We start from the raw sequence: 25859 nt of genomic DNA on the forward strand, positions 1-25859 counted from the left end.
TGTGCATGTTCTCCCTGAAGGCTACACCCTGCAGTGGTAGCTCTTTCCAAGACTCCCATCAGAGCAGGAAGCAGCAAGAGATGTGTCTGGAGCTATACATTAAAATGCAAGGCCTGAATTTTGCTCAGTGGGACTACATGTAGAGTGAATGCTGCTTCTGCTCTTACAGGGAAGCTGGAAGGCAGATACTGGCCCTATTCCTTCTTCAGAGCATCCATCCCAGGCTTATCTGAAAATAGAGACCTACACTCTCTGCACTGGGGCCTGGCTAGTCTGAATGTGCCTAATAAAAGAGGATAGTACTAATGTGAAGGGGTGCTCACACATGCAGCTCTGGGCTGTGTTCAGAGGAAACACCCCGATCAGTAGTGACCATGGAGGGCTGGAGGTCTCTGGCTGGTGCAGGCAGAGACCAGGGGGAAACAGAGCTGCTGTCAGGAAGGATGAGTTTGCTCCAAGGAGATTGGTACTTCTGCTGAACCAGACTGGAGAACAGTGGCAGGAATTTTCATTCATTTGCACCCATCTCTAATTTCTTCCACCAACGCTCTAGCAGAACTGAAGTCTATTGATGTTTAAAACACTCTTGGAGCTGGTATTTTCTCTCAGGGTGTTTTAGATGCAAACACCGTGACTGTGCTCCCAGAAACCTGTTGGGTGGGCTGGATCTTGGAAATCTGAATGTTAAGTCAGAGATAAATGAACAAAGCAGATAAACAGGTACAAGAGAAAATATTGCTGTAAATCCAAAGTGTGCCTTCTTTGTAGCTTTATTTGAGAATCAGGAAGAAACCAGCACTCAGTCCCATTTAAGGTAATGGTAGTTTTGGTATTGGGCATACACAATTTGGACTGGGCCCAGACCTTCTTTCTCCCTCCTTTTTTAATTGCTCTTGCCATAATTACTACTATTGTTGTATATAGTTGCTTTTTTTTTTCCCCTTCTATGCAAAAGCTATGATGCAAATGGGAGACACTCCCAGAGAGTGCCCAAGGGCTGGGATGCAACTGCCCTGAGATGGGTTATGCTGCAAAATAACAAAGGTCAGGGGACTCATTCCAAACCAGATGCCATTGGTGAATATGTTGTGCCGTTGCTGTGCTCCAAAGGAAGTGCCAGAGCCCTGAGCCTTGGTCATGCCCAAAAAAAAAAATCTGTGCAGCTGGGCTGGGACTCACCTCTCCTCTGTAGCAATCATACAGGAGCAGTTGGACTTTTTCTCCCCAGAGCCATTTGAAAGTCCTGGACAAACAAGGAAACTGGCCCTGGACAGGAAATTCAGCAACTGCACAATGCTGACAAATTTCCAGAGACTATAAACTACAAAAGCATGGAGAAAATGGGGAGCCTTGTGCTCGCCACTTTGTTTTTCATGTGTAGGGATCTCAGGTGCCAGTCACAAAGAGACCAGACGTCTGTAGACTACCCCTGATATTTACATTTATTTTTAGCTAAGGCAGTGTAATTTGTGGCTAATGTGATGGTTTAATAAAACAGAATCAGAAAGGAGTGAAGTTATTTATGTCTTTCAGCAAGACCCACTGTAGTGGTTTGAAAGTAAAACAAATGAGAGGCTCCAAGTCAGAGATACAATTTAATAGGAAGAAAGGAAAGAAAGTGAAATAAAATAGATGCAATAATACAAAAGACCACTGACAGAGTCAGAATACAACCTGAGCAGGGTGATGGAAGCAGTCCAGATGAGGTGGTCTTCCTGAAGCAGTGATCCTGTAGAAAGGTCTGGTAGCTCTGTGTCTTGGTTTGGGAAGACAGGTATCTGCCAGGTAAAATTACAATCAGAGGCTCTTTGGCAAAGATTTGGAAAATAGGAATAGCAGTTCTTTACTAGTATGTAATACAAAGCAAACAAACACAACCCCCCCCCCCCCCCACACCAAACAACTACAGCATTAATAACAAACGACAACAGTACCAAGAACTTTGAGGGCTTTGTTTCACAAAACCCAGGGCAGTTTGGTTTTGGTGTCCCTGCAGGATCCTCATAGCGCCAAGCTGAAACAGTGGAAAAGTCCCGGGCTGGTAGCTGGGATGGCAGGGTGTCCCGGCAGCGCAGGGAGTGCAGGGTCACACTGTAGCAAGAGGAGCAGCGCCGAAGAAGCCGAAGGCGAGGCAGGGCCGGCCCAGCTCCCCCGGGTGGCAGAGAAGGCTCAGGATTCAGGCCGAACCGGTGATAGTAGATTTCCCAGGACTGGATCCCTTTGGCCACAGTGAAACTCTTCCAGCCAGCAACAGCTGTTCTCCCTCTCCCCGAACGCCGGAAAAAGAAGGGCCCGCAGCACAGCTGCCTCAAGCTCTTTTACCTGCATTGTCTCCCCCTTCCAACTTTGTCCACCTCTTTGTTTCGGTTAAGTACTCTCAAGTATCCAGCACTTGGTCTCCTTGGTAACTTGTGGGGAAAAAATTCTTTAGAGAAAGAAGGAACAAACCTAACCCCCAACACTCTGGTCCTCTGGGAATCCAGTGGGTAGGGGCTGCTTGTACTGTTCCAAACCTTCAGATTATATCCAGGTGAGAATGCTTGGTTCCTCCCCCTGGGCGGAGCATCTCACAATGGGATGATGAGTCATGCAGGGGGTCCTTGATGGCCCATTAAACAGAGATAGCTCCTGGAGGGAGCATCTGATGGGCTATTAACAGAAGATAATGGCCCAGAGGGAGAGGGTCTGGGAAAACACTGCCCCACCGGGATTCAACAGTTCATGAAGATGGTGATAGAATACTTTGTGCACATCCTATACTACAACCCAGGACACCCACACAGCCTGTTCCAGGTCTACAGCCCCAGCCTAAGCCCCTTGGGCAGAGGGTATGGGCACAGAGATGACACAGTGCTGTGAACTCTGCTCAGCTTTACTATTAGCAGACACTTTCTGAGCATGTTCTAAAGTGATATTCCCATAACCTTAGGCTCATACACTCTCTGCTTTCCTCTCATTGAAGGGATAGTGCTATGATGCTAAACTGAACTCAGCACAAGGGAGATCTGGGTACTTTCAAAGTCCAAAATGGAGCCTGACTTGAGTCAGGTGATGAAGAAGTACTTATATTTATTTTCTACTGTATCAATTGTGTACTTTTTGCATTGTCTGTCCTTCAAAGAATGACAGTTTAAAGATTCAGGGGGATGAAGGGGATGTTTGGTTACTTTTTTTTGCCTTAGCAGAAAATCATCCTTGAATAAAGATCCCAGAAACATTATTAACGCCAAAGCAGTATGTTCCAGAAATTATGAGTATATGGAACACAGTCTATGCACACATATGATGAAAATTATTTCCAAATTTTAGCTTCTGTCCTGTCACAGGATACCACAACAAGGTGCTGGCAGGACAGGACTTAACCATAATTTTTCAACAAATCCCCTCATCAACCAAGTTGATATATATTTGTGTAGTGCTAGGGCCGAATTTAGCACTGCTTTGGCAAAGGTTTGCAAAAGTGTAATTTGTATGTAAGTTCCCTTGTGTTCTTAGCCAAATATTCACACCTTTTTGGTTTTGATTTCCATTATTCTTCAGGGTATCACATACTTGAGGTACCTGAGGTGCACATATGTACACTTGGGTCTGAAAGAAACAGGGATTAAAATATGCTTCATTAGCTGTGGGTAGAGGTCTATGAGCAGAGAACTAGAAACGGTTCTCATAGAGCATATTTCTGGCTCTCTACGTGAGATGGCTATGACCATTAATACTGTGCATATCAGTAGTTGTACTGATTTGTAGTAGAAAATAATGTATTTCACTGTAATTTCCATACAAACATTATCAGTTCATGTCACACAATTTGCAGCTCTCTTAGTTTTTTCACATTTTCCCCTTCAGAAAACACCATTCTAAAAGGAGCACACCACCTTTATACACAGACAGGTAGACTATGCCACAAGGGTTTTTCTTTTATGTGGGTGTTGCTATAAAGAAAGATTATAATCTAGGGATCTTGCCTGTGGGTTATCTTGAGAATCGTCTAAGTTCACTCATACAAGTGGAGGATATGGAATGGGACTTCATAAGAAATAACCAGGATATTTCACAAAATCTCAAGATCTTGGCATTTCCAATTCCTGGTCTGCTAGACTGCAGTGCTGTGAACAGTGTGGCCCAGAGATGTCAGGTGTCAGAGCGGTGTTCAGAGGAACAGGACAACGCCAAAAACTCAGCCCCAGAGCTGCCAATTCTCATAGTAAGACCAGGTCTCTTTTCTTCCCAGGCTTTTATTTTCATCACTACTCTTCAAAGTTCTGGCTGATGCAGTATCTGAAAGGTGTTTTTTTCAGCTCAACCTTACAAGAGAGAGTAAAGAGCACCTGTGTTTCTTTACCACAGCAGTACAAGGAAGTTTTCTGAGGCTCATGCTTCATTAGCTCAGCTTCTTCAGCCATAACCACTTGGGTACAATGTGCATAACCTGCATAGTCATTATGGCAAGAGAAAAATCCATGATGATTTTTTCTGCCCCATGGTCTGTGCACTGCCACCAACAGTGGGAGGCCACCTGCTGTCCCTGACTATAACTCTATTTCCCAATACCTGCAACCTCAGATATAACAGGAATGACTGCAGTTAAAAACACCCTGTGAGATGAAGATTTTTTTTAAAAAAAAAAAAAGTCCAAGATGAAGTAATCAAGAGAAAGAGTCCAGCACACTGACCTTATGGCTCATTCTCGTCATCTCTTTTTTCCCCAGATGGCGATGTCTTTACTTCTTGTCCAACAACTTTTAGCAGTGGTGGCTGCTTGGGATCAGCTTCTCAGAGCTGTGGCTATAAGCAAAATATACCTGGCTGCATATCACCAAAATGCTAAGATGGAGAAGGAGACAATGGTAACAAGCATCTTAGCTGGAGAAATGGCCTTCACTGAGTAGAAAAATGCTGGATGCACAACAGCCACAGGGCTGCTTCTGTGGGTGAGACTGGCTCTGTTCTTCCAAATGGCAGCCAGCTGCCCCCTCTCTTTGTAAGGTTCATTCCTCTGGAAGATATGACTGCCATGAGGTAGCATTTTGCTGCTTGGGATGGGGAGATAACACTTCAGCCTTTAGCCTTTCTCTGGCAATTTGCATGAAAATGGACTCCAACTCTTCTTTGCAGATTGAAGAAGAGCAGGTGTTTGCCATCCTGTGTGTTTTGAGCCGTGGCTTGTGTGGGACAGAAGACATGTGTGATTCAGTGTCAGTGTCAGTGTCAGTGTCGGTGTCAGAGGAGACATACTAGGCATATGCCAGGACTGAAACAACCTCTTCCCAATTGGGTCCAAGTGGGAGTAGGCTCCACTGTGTCAGCCCCAACGCCAGAACCGTTCTATGATGAGGCTCCTACTTCATCCCCAAAGATGTTAAGCTCTCCTACAGCACTCTTTTCACTAAATATATAGGGTCAGAGGCCAAGCTGCTGTTGCTATGGAGGCTGCCTCCCAGCCAGCTGAGAGCGCTGAAACATCTGAGAATGCTGAAACATCTACTACTGCCCTGTGAAGAGAATGGGGTAGGGATGTTCAGGGTATTTTTGGACAGGAGCAGTGATGGTGAGTTTGCTGTTGGCCAGAATACACGAAAAAAACCCACATCTTCTTTTCTGTTAACAAGCGACTCTCCTTTTTCAGCAGGGGAAGACCCAGGGAAGCTGCTAGGGCGGCTTTTGCCTTCCAGAGAGAAGAGCACCACTGCTTTCTGTCTGTGTTCTGGAGGGCAATATACAGCAGCACATCTTTACCTAGGCAGTTATTTAAACAGCGCACGTCTGAAGCGATGAGCCCAGCCCCAAATTCCCCATTCGGTATTTCTCCCTCTTGCACCCGGTCGGGGTTTGGCCCTCCATTTCACAGGTCGCAAGGGCTCTGCTCTGGCTCGGGAGGGGGAGCCGGGCGCTGCAGCGGCAGTGGGAGGAGCTGCCCCGGAGCCGCCCCCGCGGGCGGGGGGCCGGGATCGCTCCGGCCGGACGGCATCGCCCCCGCTGCCGTTCCCTACGAGGCCGGACGGCTTCCGTCTCTCCTGCGGTGGGGCGAGAACCAGCCTGGCCGTAGATGGCTCTGGAAGCCTTCAAGGTCCCGGCCAGGCGCCGTGGGGCCAGGCACAGCCCAGGGTCGGAAAACCTGGTGAGGGGAGTGGCGTGGCCCACCAGGGACTCTCGGCTTTTGTCCCTGCCCCAAGCAGCGGCCACCGCTGGGGTCGGGGAGAGATGGAGTGATGAGAGTGGAGTCCAGCCCACCAGTGCTGCCGTGATCTGCCTTGTGTGCACCACTCATCCAGGGGACCCAGTCAGGTCACTGACTGCTGGGCTGGGCGGCAGTCACACTAAACTCTGCTAAAAGCTGTCATGTAAAAAGCCTACAGTTTGATTCCCAGGCATCCCACATGGAAGTGCATCTGTCCTTCCTGGGACAGGAGCACAACAACAAGGGAAGGCTTCTGCTTGATGCCTGCCCTGCAAAAAAATATTAAATAAATAAATAATAATTTTTAAAAGTCAGGAAAGAAACATGTAACGATTCATTGAGGTTAATTTGTTGGTCCAACAGAAGACATGAGAGACTAATGTCTTGACATGTGGACTTCAGGCTCAATGTGAGGTCTGCTCCACCACTCTATATTATTTACTCCTCCACCACTTCATCTCCCTCTCTTGCTATCGAAGAAATAGCTTAGGCTTTCTCACAGGGAAAAAAAAAATTAAAAGCACAATATATAAATAGAGAGCAGGATGCCCTGGGAAGGGCCCCTAGGGATGGGAGAAGACCTGTTTGTGGAACAAACTCTCAATGGTAAAGATGACCTCTGGCCCTGACTGCTGGGCTACAGCCACAGAGAGCACAGGTGGAACACACACACAGGCAGCAGCCCAGCCTCAGTGAGGTGATGGCTGGGCTGCCCCGAGTGCCTCCTTGCCTCAGTCTGAAAGTGCCACTGTCTGCATTTCTCACATCCCTCTTTACTTGCTGTGTATCAAAGCTAATTTTATGAGAGGCTTGCAGGGAAGGCACAAACAGGTAGTCATGGCTCAGGGAGTCAAAGCATTACAGGGGAGCGCAGGGCTTGCACAGCTGGTTTGGAGCCTCCTCTTAGAGAAGAGATTAAAGGAAGCAGGGGAAGCAGCTTGCCTGGTTTGCCTGCTGAGTAGCTGCCCCTGCTGCATGCTGTAGGTGCTGCCCAGCGGCATCATCCTCGTTTGTCTTACAGCACTGGACATACCGCCCCACAAGTGTCACCTTCCTCGCAGTGGAGTCACTGCAAATATAAAGGTATGAGGTTCTCTGCAGCTTTCCAGATAAGAAGCTTTCTGATACAAGAGGTAACTTTGCATTGTGCAGTTTGATTTCCAGCAGCTGTGCAGTTGCTGCCACTGTACAGAGAAGAAACAGCCATGAGCTAGTCAGGAGACAAGAATAATGAACACAAGATGATTTTCTGTACAAAGGCATGCATAACCCATAGCTGCTTCTATGCAGCAGTTTTTGCTTACAGAGCACAGAAGCTTAACCTGTTTTGCAGAGACAGGCAGGCTGCCAACCACCCAGGTGCTCCCTGAACCCTCCAGAGAAGTGGGGTGAAGGGATTTCTTCAAGCAAAGCCCATAGCCATGAATGGCTAGCTTTAGGCTCCAGGAAGTCTATTTTGGGAAGGCAAGCTAATGGAGCAGTGACTTAAGGCTCAGTGAGTGGGTCCTGCTCCAATTCTGAGAAAAGTTTGAATCTGGATCCCAGCCTCACTGACTCAGTATCATGTTCCCTACTCACTGCTGGACCACTGTGTGCTGAGAACAAGCTGACATGCCTGGAAGGCTGTTGGTATGTTTTTCAGCTGTACCAACTACTTTTCTAGAGTGGGTGAGCTCTTCCTCCACGCCACGCTGTGCTAAGCTGTGCCACCTCTGCTGCTGGTGGAGGCAGGTGGTTTGGCATCGTACAGAAGAAACTGAAAATCTCAGGTGTTTCTCCCAGATCTCCCAGGGCAGCCTTAGGAGCACTAGATGATACTAAAAGAGCCTTGATTAGCATCCTGAAGACCACAGATAACAGGTAAGAATCAACCAACTCCCTCTGCACTTAGTTTTAGTTTAGGGCATTTTAGAGCATTCATGTCCTCTTGGTGCACCATGATGAGGGTGGGCCTCTCTGGAGTCACATGGATCTGCATTTTCCTAGCCCTTTATGAATAATCTGTCAGTGTGGCTCCATCCCCAAGCATGGATTATGAGTATAGTTTGTGGTTTGATGACACTGTGACCCATCTCACTATTGAAATAAACAATTGAGGGTACAAGCATGAGGAGATGGAGGGGCCATGAGAGGTGCACTTAAAAGCCGAAACCAGGAGTGAAGCATCTCCAGTCAGGATTTGGAGTGACGGTGAATTTTGCTGGTAGCTGTAGCAGGGAACTGCCACTTCCTTTATGAGGCAGCTGGAAGTGGATTTAAAACAGTTGTTGTCCATGTAAGTGTATATAAATGTATTTTTTTTCCCCACAACCCCTTTCCCCTTACTCACCTCTCTCAGCTGAGTGAAGATCCTGCAGCAGTTGTGCTGCAATGTGCTTTACACATGGGTCTCTGATGAGACTGTCTAGGCCGGGTTCCATATGTCTAATTTTACATTTTTATTTCCCTACAGTTGTAAATACGTTTCTTCAGTCATTAGTCTCTTTACAATCATGTTGCTTCATGGTACTGTCTTACCTTCTGAAGCTGATGGTATTGCACAGTATGAAACCAAGCTGGAGGGGATCACAAAAGGTGACACAGGATTCACCTTCCAAACTCATGGTGGGGTTGATTGTCCCTAAAATTTGGCCTTTCTTATAACTGTCCTATTTTTTCTTTAAAATCTCCAGCAGTGGAAATTCAGCAGCTTCCTTTGGTGACCTCCTCAAGTTCTTTGCTATCCTGACCATGCACAGATTCGCCAGTGGCCACGGAAATGATGTAATGTGTTACTCTTCACAGTAAACTTTTACTGTATTTGAGGACTGGTACTGTGTCTCACTTAAATTTTTTTCTTCCCTAGACTAAACAAAGCCTGCTTCTTCCAGTCTCCTCTCAAAGGTCAGGTTTTCAAGACCTCTGAGCCTTCTTGTTACTTCTCCTTTGGACTCTCTCCAACTGATGTGTATCTGTCTTAAAAACTGGCACCCAGAGCTAGACACAGGACTCCATCCACAGCTTTACAAATGCTGAGGGGGACAGAAGGTTTGCTTCTCGTGTTCTTCAAATGACACTTCTTTGTGCACACACTTCTGGCCATGGATTTCCTGGGGAAAGGCCTGCGAGGGCTCTGGCATTACCATCTGCCTGCATAGCATTCATGCTTTGCCATGCTGCTGCAATTGCACAGCATTCCCTGGCTGCTGACAGTACAGTCTGCTCCAGATCTGTTGATGTGTGCTCTTCTGCGTTTGCTCTGCATATATAACGCACATAGCCTCAGCTCTCACACCATGCACTTCTCCACAAAGAATTAAAGACTGCAGTACATGCCTGGCCTGCTTGTATCACATTTTGCATTGTATCAAATCTCTACCATCCATCACTCTCCATGGTTTCCCCTACAGGATTATCCCAGGCCTGCATCATTCATGGAGCAAAAATTATGAGCAAGTGAACCTCATGGATGGTCAGGTCTTACACTAGCTCTCTGCAACCTGTCCAGGGATGATGGGGCTATGTGACCACAGCACTGAGCTCTCTGACGATGCATTTCTGCAGCAGTATCCTGCAGATCTTCCCCCAGGAATGCTTCTCTTGTGCAAAACTGTCCCACAGATGGATGGACGGATGGAGCCTGGCATCTGCAGAAGCTACAGACCACTGCAGCAACATGCAAAATCCTGAGCAAGCACCCCCAAAGTGCTTTGCTGTCAGCGTATCTGAGTGCAGTTGTGGGTTTGTTCAGTCAGGGATTGCTGACCTCCTGTTGAAACAACTGTGACCTACAGCTGCATGCCCTACCCACACTGGCTGTATCTGTAAGGGATGTAGCACATTCCAGAGCAGTGACAGATGACATAGCAGTGATTATTGCTCTGGTCAGTGTTAGACAGGCAGGTTAGTGGCAGAGGCATGTGGGAAAGAAGCCAGTGCAGTGTGTTGTAGCTGAAGTATGACAAGGCAGCTGCCTTGCTCAGAAGAAATGAAATTTTTGTTGGCTTTTGCTCTGGAAAGTGATTCCAAGCCATGGCCAGAAAGGGGTTCTGCTTGAAAACAGCCTGACGATACCACTGTACAAGTGATATCCTTGAAGATGGGGGAGGGCTGGTTTGTTGTTTTTTGTTGTTTTTTTTTTTTCAAACGCTGTACTACAAAATAGCAGACTTGCAATTATGGAGAACATCAAAGTGAATGAATTTTAAGTGAAGTTTTTAAGCTGGAGCTAAATAATGATAGGTCTGAGAGCACAGTGACTCTCACATAAAAAAAGGTTTTCTGTGAAGGCAAGGGTGGAAGCTGGAAAGAGAGTAATCCCTCCTTGCTATTCTCCTACCATGTTGCAGCTGTCCCCTTTCCAGAAAAATTTCACATTTACCTCCAAAACTTGGCACACTTGTTCCATGGTCAGGAACAAGTGGAAGAGAGAGAAACAATAAATTCTGCCTCTTGCCTCTTTAAGCCACAGGCACATCATCAGGCAAGCTCTGTGCAATCAGAGAGAGAGAGAACAAGAAACTCAGACCTGAGTGTCCCTCTTGGTGGCAGGAGGAACAAGCTATTCTATATTTCATTTGCAGTCTCCAGAGGTAAGCAGGTTCTCCTGCCTTCTTACTACCATGTGGAAAGCACTGGTTGGCTTTGCTTTTCAGAGCTCTGCTCATGGAGGTGTGCAGCTTCTGCAGCAGCTGCTGCGCCATGGCTTCCCCTGTGCCTCAGGGCAGCATCTTCCTCTGCTTCCACCAGGAGAGAGGGCACTGAGCATGGCCTGGATCAAGCCTTTGGTTTGTATGTGGATGCACCAGTTGTCAGGGATTTGTGTACTTATGGTGTCCAGTTTGAAGTGTGCTCTCTTCTGCACTTTAATCTGTTCCCTGTCTCTTGTAGGAGCATGGAAAATGCTACTGTCTTTATCTTCTCTGATTCCTGAGTCTCTTTATTATTTGGGACAGACAAATGTACCGTGTCAGCACAGTGAAATGGAATGTCCTTTAAAGACTGACGCAGAAAATCGAAAAGACTAAGCAAAAAAAACCTACAAAGACCTGTTCCTCAGTAAAGGGCAACTTGAAGGCAAAACATGAGAAGTACTAACCCTGAGTGACTGAATGTCTCTATGCTCATATCATAGAATAAGGATGGTAACTCCAATGAGGTGATCATTTCACTGTACAATGTGTTTCATGGGCATCTAACATGACTCTGTCAGTGTCACTGGATAGTTTTGCTCCCTATGTTCCTCTGCAGAACCAGCTCAGCAGCTCCCCAAGTTGCTTTAGTTGCATGATGTTCCTGTGTCCTTCTGAGCAACACACACCTTTCCCTTCAGGGATAAAGTGAGGGAGCCAAAGGGGCATTATATGGGCAATGTTGGTCAAGTACTCCTTGAAGGATGAAAGTAGATGGGGTATGTGTTAACAGGAATATAGGACTAGAGGTGTAATTCCTGATTCTATTGTTGTTTAAGTGACACTGTGAAAGCAAAGGGAACAATCTAGGGTATACTCCTCTGCTAGAAAAGTAAAATCAGGATTTTTACAGGAAAGAAAAATCATTTTCACGTAATGACATTCATCAAACAATATTAGCAAATATATATGATGACCGCTCTGTAAATCACTTTGGTTTTAAAGCTCATGCTCTCAACAAGCATGGTTGGCCTCCAGTCAGCAGAAGGAGGAGATAACATCCTCTTCAGCTACTTGTGCAATCCCACAGTTTAGGGTGAAGGACTGGGGGGCCAGTTTTGGAAGACCAGGTAGTTGGGTGGGGAAGTAAAGGGAAAGAGGGAGTTAGGATGGTAGGGTCCTGGTAGAAGAGGAAATGCAACTTGGGTGACGAGGCCCTGAAGGAAAGAAAATGTTTTGTACTTGGGAGCTTCATTTGGGCCTCTTTTATCTTTTGTCCAAACACACCATTTCTACCTTGGTTGTTCCTTCTTTTTTCCACCCATCCCTCGATGACCATGGCAGTTTTTCCATGACACTTCTTAAAAACATAAAGTTCTACCCAATGCCTGGGCCCAAGCCCCTCCCTCCCTACACCCCATGAAGCATGGTATACCCCACTGAGCTCAACCAAATCAATGCCTGCATTTCCCAGGACCTGAGTTCTTAGTGCTAGTGTGTCCTGAATTGGTGACATAGAAATTAGGAGAAAGAATTTAACTTGTAGAATTCTCTACTGTGATGGCCCAACATCCAGTTCAAATTTAAGTGCCAAATCTCTGAGCAACAAAGTTTTTGTGCATCTGCAGAATATAAGTGCTGAAACTTGGCTGTGCGACTTCCCAAAACAAAAGTCAAGGGCCATTCCAACACAGCCTTGTTCACTGTTGTACAGTGACTGAGCTCACCTGCTGGGCCTCATTACAGAAGCTTATGGATGTTCTTTGCCAAAAACCAGATATGTCCCCAGGGAAGCTCGTGACCTGTAGCTAATATGCAAAGCACAAAGAGAATGAGCAGCAAACAGTAATCAGAAATACCCTAACGCCTTTGGGCTTGTTCCTCTTTTCATCTGTTGTCACTTGAAGAAGCAGAATGTACGTCCAACTGTTCCCATGGTGACTCTGTCCCCTGTCCTGAAGAAAGCCCCTCTCCTTTCATTGGATCAGAAAGACTTTACTGGAGACCCACTTGGTCCAGCAGGGTTGGAATAATGCCCACAGAAATCAGTTAGCAATCTTGTGCAGACGAGAACTCTAGGAGTAATGAAAGGAGGTAAGGAAGACTAGAGTATTGCAGGGGTTACAGGCACCTCTCCCATCAGCAGCACTGGGCTCTGTAGCTCCTGTTGCTGCTGTGCTTCCCTCTCCCACTGCAAGCTTGTCTCTTCCCCATCCTGGTGCTGATACAACCGTTTGTAAGGCCAAAGGTCAAGTAGATCCGGGAACTATCCCAAGTTTGGAAACAGTCTTTTTTCCCTCCCTCACTATTTCTTGTAAGTTCACAAAACTCTGGCCAAGTACACTCACTTCCTTTTGTTAAGGAGTTTGTAAAAAGCTAATAGTTGGGATAGGCTTAGGAGTGAAAAATTAGGATATTTCCCAGAAATCTAAGAAAGAATTTTGAGAAGCAAGGATGAAGAAGCTAGAAATACAAATGTCAGGGACAATTAGGAGAGAGGCTCTAATACACTAGAAACCTCACACAACTTCTTGATTTTCTAACAGTTTATTGCACTTATGTTGTCTATTAAATTGCCTAATACATCCTTTGCCCTGTGCAAGAAGAAATAGGTGCATGAACAGGATACTGGCAACTAAAACCATTTTCCTATTTATACTATCACCAGACTCTAAGAGATCACTGAGTGTATTTCACACAGGTAAGACTAGTAACTTTATGAGTATGGGGACAGTTGCTTTGCAACTCAACTCCAAGTAACCAAAGAGGCAGCATCTAGAAGATTCAGCCTCACAGAAACCCAGTGCATGTCTCAAGGCTTGAATCTCCATGGTGCTGAGTGTTTCCTGGGAAATGCTGAGAATCTCCACTAACCAGAAGGCAGTTGAGACCTCTCACCACATTTGTGAAGGCCTGAAAAGTGGGTTTTAATAATGGGCTCTTAAAATATAGGGGCAGTGAAGCAAGTAGGACCTCCTGCCTTAAAATACAAACCCTAAAACTTCTCTCAAGGAATGTGTTTACCTTCTCCTTTTTTTTCCCCAGATGTCTACCAATTCTCATATTCTTCCAGATTTCTCAGGTGGAAAGTGTCTCATAAATAATAAAAACGAGAAGGAAAGAAGCTTTTAGACATCTTTGTTGTTTCTCTATCATGTGATCAGACTGTAGCTGTTGGTTCACAATTTCTGTTACTGGGGGTTCATCAAATGGTTGTAAGAAATAAAAATTGGTCCTTCCTCTTTAAAATTATGAATTTTACTGTACTTACATATTTAAATAATCTTGCTTCATCTTGATGCAAGGTAGAGTGAATACAAGTCTCTGAATGTCGCAGAACCGTTATTATTCTGATAATTGTATTTGTGTTTTTGATAACTGCAAGTGTAGATAAAGGAGCATCATATGAAGATCACATGAAGCCTGAGTACAGTTCAGGGTACCGTTATACCATACATCTGTCCATTATAGTCTGCACAGTTACTTATGCCAAGAAGTAAAGAATATATCCAATTTCACCTCCAGTGTTTGTTAAGAAGCAGGAAAAAAAATTCCTCTTTTAAGCCAGTGGAGCTCATTGGTGTAATTTAGGGCTAAATCCAGCTTGATGTAGAACATTTCAGCTCAATTCAACCTGGTGCTTTGCAGCATCTTTCCAGTTCATTCTCAGCTACCCCTTCTCCCACATCCCTGAGCCCCAAACTCTCTGCGTCCCAAACTCTCTGCTTCTTCTGTATCGGGCAAATTGGGACACAAGCTCACTCTGCCCTGCATGGTGCTGTAGAACCATGTTTCAAATCTGTGTTTCATTGGGCTTCCTCTAGATTTTGTGAGAGATCCCATAGTGCTTCTCAGCGAGACTACTGGGGGAACAAACAATGTTGCTGTCCTTTTCCCCCTCTACTTGCTTGACTGATGGAAGCCCATGTCAAGTGTTTGCATGTTGGTACACTCAACGCGTTGTGTTTCCCTTCTAGGAAACCTCTAGATGAGCCAAATGCACTTTAGTTTAGCGTTTTCCTGTGAAAGAGGATATTTGTGGGCAGACAGCAGCAGGTGGGTCTGGGAGGCCCTGGGGCGGCACTGGATGCCCCACAGCTGCACCTGCTGGCTCCAGGTGTGAGAACTGGGGAGTCTGGCCGCCAGTGCTGGCAATCCCAACATTGACCGGCACTTACCAGTCAGGAACAGGATTCACAGCCTCTTCTTTTTGCAGCCTAGATGTAGGCACACCTGCACAGTGCCACAAGCTGTGTTTTGAGTTGGGCAGCAGGACTGTGGGCTGTGACTGAGCACCCTGACGTCGGGGCCGGCAGGATGGGCGCCAGCTGTGCCTCACAAAAACATCCTCATAGTGACAGGGTTTGATGCACCTGAAGTTGTATGAGGGAAAGTTTAGGTTGGATATTAGGAAAAGGTTCTTCACCCAGAGGGTGGTTGAGCACTAGAACAGGCTCCCCGGGGCAGTGGCCACAGCACGAAAACTGACAAGAGTTCAAGCAGCATTTGGTCAATGCTCTCAGGCACAGGGTGTGACTCTTGGGGTGTCCTGTGCAAGGCCAGGAGCTGGACTCGATGATCCTTGGGGATCTCTTCCAACTCAAGAGGATTCTGTGATTCTGTGACAAAATGCCACCCGGATCCGCCCGTGAGGACGCACCCAGTACAGGCTCCAGCACCCCATCCTGCCGCGGAGCCCTGGAAAGACAAATGCCCCCACAGCCCCCTGGATCCTCCCCCTGATGGCACGGCACGGCACGGCACGGCACGGCACGGCCCGCCCCAGCGCAGCCACTGCGGCCTCCGCCCCACGCCGGGGAGGTGTCGGGCGGGGCCGTGAGTTGGGCGGGGCTTCCACAAATCGCCTATCACGGCACACGGATCCTCTGACGGACGCAGGAGATGGCCAATGAGGGAGGGGCACTCACTCGGGGGGCGGCCCGGGGCTGGCAGCGCCAATCTCGGCCAATGAGAGGCGCGGGGGCGGGCGGTGGGCGGGGCGTCCCGCCCCCGTCGGCGCTGCGCGCGGCCGAGGCGGAGAGGTGGGAGCGGGCGCCGCCGCCGCGCGCTCGGGCTGAGCGGCCGCGGGGCCGGGACGGGCACAGCACGGGCAGCGGCACCGGCGGGACGCGACGGGACGGGCAGCAGCGGCCGCAGCCATGGATCACTACGACCCACAGCAGACCAACGACTACATGCAGCCGGAGGAGGACTGGGACCGGGACCTGCTCCTCGACCCAGCCTGGGAGAAGCAGCAGAGGAAGGTGGGCGCAGCGCCGTCCTCTCCCCTGGCATACATCCCGCGGGGCTGCCGGGACCCGGCCCCGCCGCCCCCTCCACCGCCGCGCCGGGGCCGGTGCGCGCTCGGCCGGGGGCTGGCGCTGCGCGGCGTGGCGGGGCGAGGCGGCGGGGACGCGGGGGCGGGCAGGTGATGGCGGGGCGGGGAGGGAGGTGCCGCGGCGGGTTCCCCCGCAGCAACAGATGTCGGCCGGGTCACCGGCTCCCGGCCCGCAGGTGCGCCCGGGCGGAGCGAGGGCGCCGGCGGGCGGTGGCGGGGCCCCTCCGCATCCCCCCCGCATCCCCGCCGCCGCCCGTACCCCGGCCCCGCCGGCCGGCGGCGGGACGGTAACTGGCTTCTGGTTTGAATGGTATGGTTTAGGGCAGGGCTTGCGCGGAGCTCATGTCCAAAAATGGTAACATTCGGCCCTTTTTTAAACCGAAAGGGTGGCGGTGGGGAGGGGAGCTCAGGAGGAGCTTCAGCCTCGCCGCTCGCTAGTTATATTTTTTTTTCCCCTCCTCCTTTAAACCAAAAGCATCCTGTATTAGATCACTCAGGAATCCTAATCCCCGAAACATTTCCGTTTTAGTCACTCTATCAGACAACAGTAAAGCAGAATTTGGAACAGCACTCGTGCTGGCATGGCAGGGGCACTTCGGGGTGCAGCCAGTCACTCATTCTCAGGGCTCGTGTTTTGGATCGTGCCTTGCTCTCCCCTTGCTGTGAGCAGGCAGAAGAATCCCGACCTTCCATGAAAGGGAGGATGATACTGCTTTTTTTATGCACAAGCGATATATTAACATATGTAATGTAGCCTGAGGTGTGGGGCTTTCTGTAGAAAGCTGGGAACAATTGGGAAGGAGAGCACAACAGTGAGAAGATGATTATTCCTCTTTAACCCTTCTCCTCCCCTCCTCCACTTCCAGATCAAAGTGTTTCAGGTTTTCCTGGACAGAGCTGTCTGAAATGGTGCCACTGAGAAGTTTTTCCCCGGAGTCTGATGAGTTAATTGAAGGTGATAGCTATAGAGCTGCTGTCAGTGGTTTCCTTGCTCAGGGACTTGTGTGCTGAGAGTAGACAGCATGGGAACTAAAGCATAGAAACAAGGACATTTACTGGAGAAAGAGTTGATAGTGTGTGAGATTATATTTCAGCAAAGGAAAAGCAAGGAATGCAGTCTTGGTCTGGGCTGTGAGTGCTGGATGGCTTATCGGAAGTCAGAGCTCTATTCCTTTGAGGAGGGAAGTTTCTTCCTTTTCAAAAGATTGCCTGGCTGCAATCTCTGTTTCCAGTCCTGTGCCTGTATCTGGCCAATACATCTAGAAACAGCTACTGGGGCCCAGAGCGAGATCGCCAGCCTTGCTGACGGGCTGTGAAGGGAAATTATTGCCATGCTGTGGGATTTTCTGCCTTTTATGGTGCAGAGTGAGGTAAAGTATTTTATATGTAGAGGGTCTCTGACTTGATTGTCAGAAACAGGAATGGAACCTTTGGACTCAAAAGAAGTCTTAAACCCACTGTTGTTGTACACGCTGTAAATGTCATGCTCTTTTGGTATTACCTCCTTCCAGGAGATTTTAAGTCCTCTTGGTCCTATCACAAGAGGGTGACAGAGAGCTGTTCTGTTAATGTGGGTTACTTGTGCAGAGGGAAGAAGCCAAGAGGGAGTTTAAAGTAATGAAAGCCAACTTCTCGTGCTGGTCAACAGCTGCCAGTTGAATTTGATGTGCTGGGAGTCACTCTCCAGCTTGCTGGACTGGAGGAGACTATATAGGTAAATGTCTGTCACTGGTGGTGGGATCACTTTGTTGATTCTGCTGATGGGCAGCTGAAGCTGTTACCTTCTGCAGTGGATGCAAGTTGAGTGTTTTTTGGTGACCCACCTCTTTGGTGTCTGTAGTTAGGAGGATCAGGTCCGGGAGTGATGGCTCTCCCCAGTTGCATCAGGCTAATATCCCCTCAGAGGGATTGGTGATTGGACCCCAGCCCGGGCAGACTGTGCATGTGTTGAGGGACACTCTTGCTCTTCTTCTGGCGGTTTGAATGTGACCAAATGCCCTGTTGGGGTCTTGGGGCTTGCTTCCTTCAGATGTAAGGAGGTAACAGGATCTACCGAGCAAAAACCTGCAAAGTGTGGTGAGGTAAAACTGTCACTCCTTCTTACTTGCGAAATGAAATCACTGCAGTAATTAAAGTTAAATGTTCAGTACAGTACATGTTAGTTAATAGCTTACTGAGATGAATAGGAGAGATTCATGCCTACCAAATATTCCTGTAGGTTCTTTTCAGGCTCAGTCTTTCCTTGTTGACTTACATGTTTTAGGTTTTTCTTCACCTAAGTCTGATTTAAGTACTACGGAATTATCATCATTATTACTATTATTAGTATTTATAACACTGAGGCCAGCTGGTGAGGCCGACTTGAAACTTTGCTTCTTGGGCCCTTTCTGGGAGCAAGGACAGCGTGTCTAAAGTGGTGGCACAGCTGTAATGCAGCGAGCAAATGTCTTTGCAAGAAGTGTCCGTGTCTTGCTGGCTGTTTCCAACCCAGCCCCTCGTGTCCTGGCTCAGTAAGGCTCTGTAGGCTGCGGATAGCTGTGCCACATTGCTGTCCTGCCAAGCTTTGTGCAGCTGCGACTGATTGAGACTTGGGAAGCGAGCAGTCTAGTAATGTTACTCAAATACGAATTCAAGTCCAGTTCCCCTTCTCCTGGCTGCATGGGCTCAGCAGAACTCACGGCAGATGTCAGAAGTGGGAAGATCTACTGAATTTTAGTAACATCTTCTACAGGAGCATTATAAGGGCAAGTTTGCTGAGCTTTTGGGAGTTGCTTTGCAAGTTTCCTACCTGTACTGAGACAGATGTTACAACCTTTGCTGTCTGGAATGGTGCTTTGAAATGGGTAGATAGGCAAACTGCAGAATGAATTTCATATTTGGAGGGTGAAAGGTGGCCTCTTGAATATGATACAGAGGAGAAGCCCTCGTTTCACACCTCTTCATACCTGCCCCTTCCTGGAAAGCAGCTGTTTTATGGTGTAGGGATAAAGTGACAGTTCCTGGGAGGAAAGCAGCTTTCTGTGTGAAGCAAACTTTTCATGTCTATCAGAAGTGACTCTCTGAGAGGTTTTAAAAAGCTCATCACAGCACTGCTGTTCTTAAGCAGAAAAAAAAAAAAAGTTGAGCAGAACAAATTCAGCTACTTTTCACCTGATATAAGCCTCTGCACAATCTTTTGTGCAGGAGCAGAGGGTCTGTTCTGGGGATTAAAATACTTTCTCCTTTGAACTACATCTCAGTAGTTTGAACTGTTGAACTCATCTCAGCAGTTTCTTCTAAAAGCATTTTTTTTCCTCTCCCTTCTCTTCTTTCCTGTCTGGAGTCAAGCCTCAAAGTAGCACTAGCCAAGGCATAACAAGATTGATCCTGCAGTTTCCCAGAACTGCAAAGCAAAACTTGCTGAAAGCCATTGCAATGGACTCACCTAGCTGTCAAGGTAGACAAGCTTGCCTAGTAAAAAGTAGATATGTAGGTGTTTAGTGGCCAGGAGATTATCACTTTTGGCCACAAGGACATTCCTACCTCCTGATGACATGTTACCACCTGCAGCATTCAAACTTTTCCTGGTGGGCTGGTGAAGAAGCTGTGTTTGGTGTGAGGGACTAGGTGAGCCAGCTGGTGCTCAACATGACGGGCTCTTCACAGATGGGGTGAAGGATGATGGTGAGAAGGACAGTGTCTGGCCACTGTCTCCTTATTGTCAGGAATAACACTGGAGTGAAGCTGGGTTTGTTGGGGGGTGCTGGTAGGGGTCGGTCTTCATGTCCTGCATACAGCAGGCTCTCCTGTGGGCCGTTCTCGTTTAATGAGCTCCTTGCTCAAGGTACAGCTCATTCAGGTTTATTTTAAAATCTGGCCTGAAGCAGCTTGTCTCAGCCGTAGAACTGGCAGGGAAACTTTAAATATCAAATTGCTTTTTGACCTGACAACTGGTTTCTTAGGAGTAGGGAGCAGTGTTCATTTGCAGTGTGTAGCAGATAGCCATATGCAACTTTAATACTCTAAGGAATGATAATAATGCTTGATTTTATTAAAAAAACCCCCACAAAAATCATGAAAAAAATCAAATTGATAAAATTAGTGTGTTTTGTGCTTTATCCACTGCTGCTCTGCCTTGCCATGTTGGCATCTCCGACAATGTGGCAGTAAATGATATCTCTGCCTTAGAGAACTGGACTGGCCAGATTTATGGTGCTGCAGAAGCAGTGATAGCAGGGACTTAGGTGGTACCTTTTCTGCACCAAATAAGTGCTTGCTAAGTTATTTGTGAACTTACAGAAATTTCCCGTTAGAAACCTAAGTCTCCTTAACAGTCTCTCACTACTCTGTGCCATGCAGTGCTTGTAAAGATACACATAAATACCAGGGTAAAAAAAAAGGCCACGTGTCTCATGGCCCTACTGTGTCTGCATCCTGCAGGCCTTACTGCTCTTATGATTTGAATTTTGCTGTTCTCATCATCTCTCTGAGGCGGGGTTGTTAATGATAGAAAGTACCCATTAAATAGGGCCATCATGGAAACACCCTGCCTCCAGGCCTGCTGGTAAGGGTGTTTCGATCAGGTGGTATGAGTGTGACTATTATCTCTGGCAAAATGTGAAAGCCACAATCACAGCTTCATTATCACTTGGATTGACTGTCCTCTTGTCCAGATAGGGTCTATTTTGAGAAACATGTCTAGACTTCCAGAAAGCTACTGTTGTGGTAGCTGCTATGGGCTCACAGAAATGTGGGATACCACTCCTAAACTGAAGTTTGCTAAAGTTTCTTCCAGTGCCATCAGAGATTCAGCCATGAGGTAGATAAATGTGCAGTGTTGATGAATGCACTGCATTGGGTTGCTTTGCTCCTGCTGTGACACTGCACAGTACTCTGTGTGGGCCATAGCAAGGGATGCTATGGTGTTTGCATGGTGTTTGCAGTGTGGGTGTCCTGCAGGGGAGGTGGCCCTGATGCCCCTGAGTGTCCTGTGTGCTTTGTTTCACTCTGACCAGTATTGACACAGAAGCAGAATGGTGAAATTCGTAAGGATGCTTGCTCAGCTGCTCTTTTGCAGGCAGGCAATATAGGTTACCAGATATCTCCTATCTTTCAGATCAAGCTTTTGTTGTTTAACATAGGTAGCTTGTTGCCAGATACTTGCTTTTCAAAACATGAGGCTCAAAAGTTGCTGTAGGGAACTCTGGAAATATCTGGCTGTGATGATCAGTTATTTGTCCTTGAGTGTGGGAGCTGCCTCATACTTTCTGTGATCAGGTTTCATCAGGATGTGCGTGTTTGATTTTTTTAACGAGAGCATTATTATTCATTGTAACCTCATGGTGGATGATGAATGAGGCATGTGCGTTTTGCTGTGACTTACCCTCCTATTCAGAGTCCTGTGAAGGGGGGGAGTCTTAAGGAGAAAGCAGGCATGGCTTAAAAAGGAGACTGCAGATTCTTTCAGCGGGAATGTGTAATAGATTCCAAGGATCAGTTTATGAGAACATGGTACTCACCAATCTGTACTGAACTTACCCTTCCAGTCCTCTAGGGAAGCGTGAAACACCTAAAAGGCATCCAGCTACCAGCCCAGTGATGTTAAGTATGTCTGTCTGGGGAATTTCTTGCTGACTGCTTCAGGCAACCAGTTTAAATTCTTGGGCATGTGATTTAGTAATGGCATTTTTCAGTGCATTTAGTGCAAAGGCTAGAGAGGATAACATTGTTTTCTGCCCTGACCGCTTGCAGTGCTTATAGCTTGGGGCATGTGGCATGCTACTTAGGACATCCTTAAGTAGAAGCTATTTGGAAGCCAGTTTTATTGTGTGCCGGGGAAAACTTGTCCCCTCTTGTCCCCTCAGAGGCACATGCTTTTGTATGAGATGGTATTGTCTGTGTATAATTCAAGTATAACTGAATGGTAACTGAGAATGTGGGACAGTAAAGCTGTTCAGTAAAGGTGTTCATGAACACTGGAATCACACTTTAAGAAACTGTCTATGTTACAGTGGCAACCCAGTGAATGGTACCTGTTCTTCCTAGCCCTGAGATCCCAGCTGCTCCTGCTGTAGGCACTTTGCTCTTCTCATGTGTGCTGTGAGAGGTGCAGCTCTCATACACTGTCAGGTGGAGGAGGAGCAGGATTCGGTTTCCTCTCCAGCCAGTTTGTGAGCCTGTGTGCTTTTCTGTGGCGACTCACTAGAATCCACTAATGACATTGACCTGGAGCTCTTAAGGCTGGCACAAACAGCAGTGACGGAGATGGTGAAAACTTGCATGGCTGTGGTGGTGAAGGACTGAGAGTATTTTCCATCTGGCTGTGGATTATCACTGTTGTGCCTGACACTTAGGCTGTTCTCTGGAGTGCGCTTACACTATTGGAGAATGGCTGTGCTCTTTCTGACAATGAGGTGCAGAAAGCAGTCAGTGCAGAAAAGAGGCGGGAGGACTGTCTGGGGAAACATTGGGAAGCTGCAAAAAAACGGCATACAACGGACTGGTCTCACTTAAATGTGTTGTGTCAGTCCCAGGGGCTTGCTGGATGTATTGCTGTGATTTTTAGAGGTATTTTGTACAGTCTAAGAAATGGCTTGAGGAGGACAGTAGACGGTGCAACAGTTTGCTCTTCTGTGTGAGAATATAAAACTGATTTCTTGCTATGTTTGACTGTTGGAAGCATGATGGTTATCATAAGGAATGTGCTTAGCATGACTTCTACAGATCTTCTGTAGGAATGTAAAACCTTGTTATCCCATCAAAGCAATATATGAACTGTGCCTGAAGGGGGAAGAAGCTGGTGTAATATGCTTGACAACTGTAGGGTGAGAAAAACATAGCTTCAGCAAGAAAAGCAGTCACCTTTTCTTCACAGAGGCATAGGATGTGCTCTAACTCTGGTGTTTTGGGGCTGAAGCATTGTTGCTCAGAGATTGAATCTGTGGGGATGAGCTGGTGAAGAGTGGTAAGATAGACTTGTCAGCAGCAGCACTGTCTGTCTGGTGTTAGTCATGCCAGGAAAGCCTTCTATCGAAGTCTGAAGAACCACCCACCACTTCCTTTTGACCTCAGCGCATGAGACTGACATACAGGTTCCCAATAGTCCCTCAGATCCCTGGGACAGAACTGGGGACTTCTTGGGCCAATCCTAAAAAACGCTTAGGTGAACAAAGGCACTAACATGGTTATGATTAATTTTAAAAATAATTAATAATATGATTAATTAAATTACTTCCAGTTCCCTTCCTGCCCTTGCTTTCCCAGCTCTCGTTCCACTACTGTATGAGAGCTGAACTTGGTCATAGGATGTGGTGTGGCCTGGTGCCAATTTAACCTCTTGACTCCCTATTAGGCACTAAAGCAGAACCTTTTTTCCCCCCATGCTGGTTTCCTGTCGTTGTTTCTTTTTCCGTTCAGCTGGCAATGAGTGTATCTTGCTGGTAAGGGCTGGGTCAGGCCTTTGGAAGCAGCTCTCATATGTACTGCAGCTTGCTGTCTTCATACTTTTACCTGCGATTGTCCTCTTACTCTGCGTCCAAATGGCTGCTTTGAAGCACGACAACATGAATGAGACTGTGCAGGGACATTCTCAGGCCTCAGTGTTCTCAAACAGCTCCCATTGCAGGGCTGGGGTATGCACGCATAAACAGAGGGGATTTTGGTCTTTCATCCAAGTGAATCTTTGATTTGTCATTCTGTCTATGTAGACTGGAAATGTATTCAACCCTGTGGTGTGAGAAATTACAGCAAACCTGTCATTTTTCTATTGTATTAGAGCCAGGATAGGAAGTGTTGGCAAGTGAAAAGACCATGTCTTGGCTATACTCACTACAGTGAACACCACTAATGTGTGTTTCTGTATCACCTGTCTGTCGGATTGGAGTGGTTTCAAGTAGGTCTCTGAATACCAGCAATCCAGGGCTACTGGGAGCACCAATGTGGATTGTTCCTAGGCAAGTGAGGCTGCAGGGCAGGCTTTTTAAGCAGAAATTTTTTCCTCATCCTCCTGGATAGCTTATGTGGTCAGTGGGAAGGAAGGGATGACTTGATGGATCAGCTGATTGCTTTTTTTATCAGTCTGCTCGACTTGGCAGTGACTGTGCACTGCTGCGGTGTAGGGCCTGCCCTTCAGGGTAGCACAGGCAGGCTCTGCTCACGTGTCCTATGCGTGGCCCTCATTTTTTGGAGGGACCCTTGTGAAATCTTGTATGTGTCACACAGCATAGTGTGAACGGACAACTGGTTTGCCCTGCTCCTTCCATAAACTCAGTGTTGGATGGCTGGAGAAATTTCACACAGAATACTGATGTTTCCTTTTATAATGCTGAGGATAACCCTCATGCCCAACAGAGGTGCTGAATGAAGGCCAATTGGCAGTAGAGGAGGGACTTCTTTCTGTGTCGTTTGGATCAGGCAGCCAGGGCACTTGCTACTCCTCACTGCAGCATATGATGAGGCTAAGCATTTGAACTTCACTGCTGCTGTAAATGGAAGTTGTGCTGTTACATCTTCCCTGCAGGAGCTAGCCCATAAAGGCCTCTGAGAAAGTGAGAGAACCATGTATGGTCTCTGCATCCCAGCTGAGTGTTCTTTTCTTCATCATGGAAAATGATGTGTACATCCTAGAGCCCTGTTTCCTGGCCAGATTCTTAGGCTCTACAGCAGCCAAGTTTCTCTTGCTACCCAAGTACTTACTTACCTGTAATCCCCTTCATTCACTTTATTTAAATCTACCCATCAGTACATGGTAAGTTAGTTCTGCTACTTAAATGCATTATCCCCCAAAAAACTGTAAAAAGTGACTCCATGATTGAAAAAAAAAGCAAGCTAATTTCTTTACTATTAAACAGTGCCTAGAAAAGGAGGCCATTTAAAGCTGTTTAGACCATATCTATGCCAGGCTTTATTGCAACGGAAAATAACTACTTTCCGAAGGAAAACTTTGACTGCAGCCAAAATCAGTTCCAAAATTTTGAGCGTATTTATGCTTCCGGGTGAGTTTCCTACATGTCTTACCTGGCTTGGGAGATGTGGACATCTCCCACTTACGAAGTAGGGGAGAGCAGTAGCCCAGGTGCAGGCATGTGGTGGTAAGAGGAGTGTGGGGGTTTGTTTGTTCAAGCCTCTGCCTTCCCTCTATCCTTGCTTGCAGTATTGCTGGACAAGGGGAGCATCTCCAGAGGAAGTGTTGGTCTTGGCCCCACCTGGTTCTGCGCACAAAGCGAGGATCCTGCGCTCTGTCGGTGCTTGCTCATCGGCAGCCCTCGGGAGTGGCGCAGCAGGCGGCTGCGCTGTGCAGGGGAGGCTGGCTGGGCGCAGCGCGGTAGCACAGTCATGAGCACCACTGTTTCAGTCTGTTTCAAAATGGTCAGCATGTGGAAACTTGCTGTTTCCCAAGGGTTTTGTTGGGCTGTTGGGGAAATCTGGCCAGAGATGAGACTATTTCCAGCTGTGGTGAGCCAAGTGTGAACTCACTCTGGGCAAGATGCCCAGATCCACTGGTTTTCTCTTGCCAGAAATCCTCGCCCTCCAGCCAGCGATACCAAGCTCAGTTTCTGCCAGTCCTCAGCTGAAGACTTCTGAAGGGAAAAGAGAACAAGGAGATCAAGCAGAGCAAGATACTGCTGAGGGGGGTGGCAAGGAGAATAACTGAAGAGCTTGTGAACGGGGTACAGTGGTGGTGTGCTGCCACTGAGGGCTAGCTGTTGTGGGTGAGGGATAGCAAGAGGTGTAGACCTGCCTTTCCTAGGGTGAG

At 47.4% G+C, this 25859-nt stretch overlaps 1 protein-coding gene across 3 annotated transcripts in view; it reads left to right on the forward strand.

The window, feature by feature from the left end:
* Positions 1 to 15827: 15827 nt before the first annotated feature.
* ACTN1 (actinin alpha 1) overlaps positions 15828 to 25859 on the forward strand; it is an 87354-nt gene continuing 77322 nt past the window's right edge. For 2 of the 3 annotated variants that reach the window (XM_066188238.1, XM_066188236.1), the window contains exon 1: positions 15828 to 16052. In XM_066188238.1, coding sequence (XP_066044335.1) covers positions 15948 to 16052 — 105 coding nt within the window. In that variant the 5' untranslated portion in view covers positions 15828 to 15947. The remainder of the gene's footprint in view (positions 16053 to 25859) is intronic. The other variant, XM_066188237.1, reaches the window with a different exon arrangement.

The sequence above is a fragment of the Chamaea fasciata genome, unplaced genomic scaffold (genome assembly GCF_029207755.1).
Source record: "Chamaea fasciata isolate MVZ Bird 193981 ecotype frontalis unplaced genomic scaffold, bChaFas1.0.hap1 SCAF_7, whole genome shotgun sequence".
Lineage (NCBI taxonomy): Eukaryota > Metazoa > Chordata > Aves > Passeriformes > Sylviidae > Chamaea > Chamaea fasciata.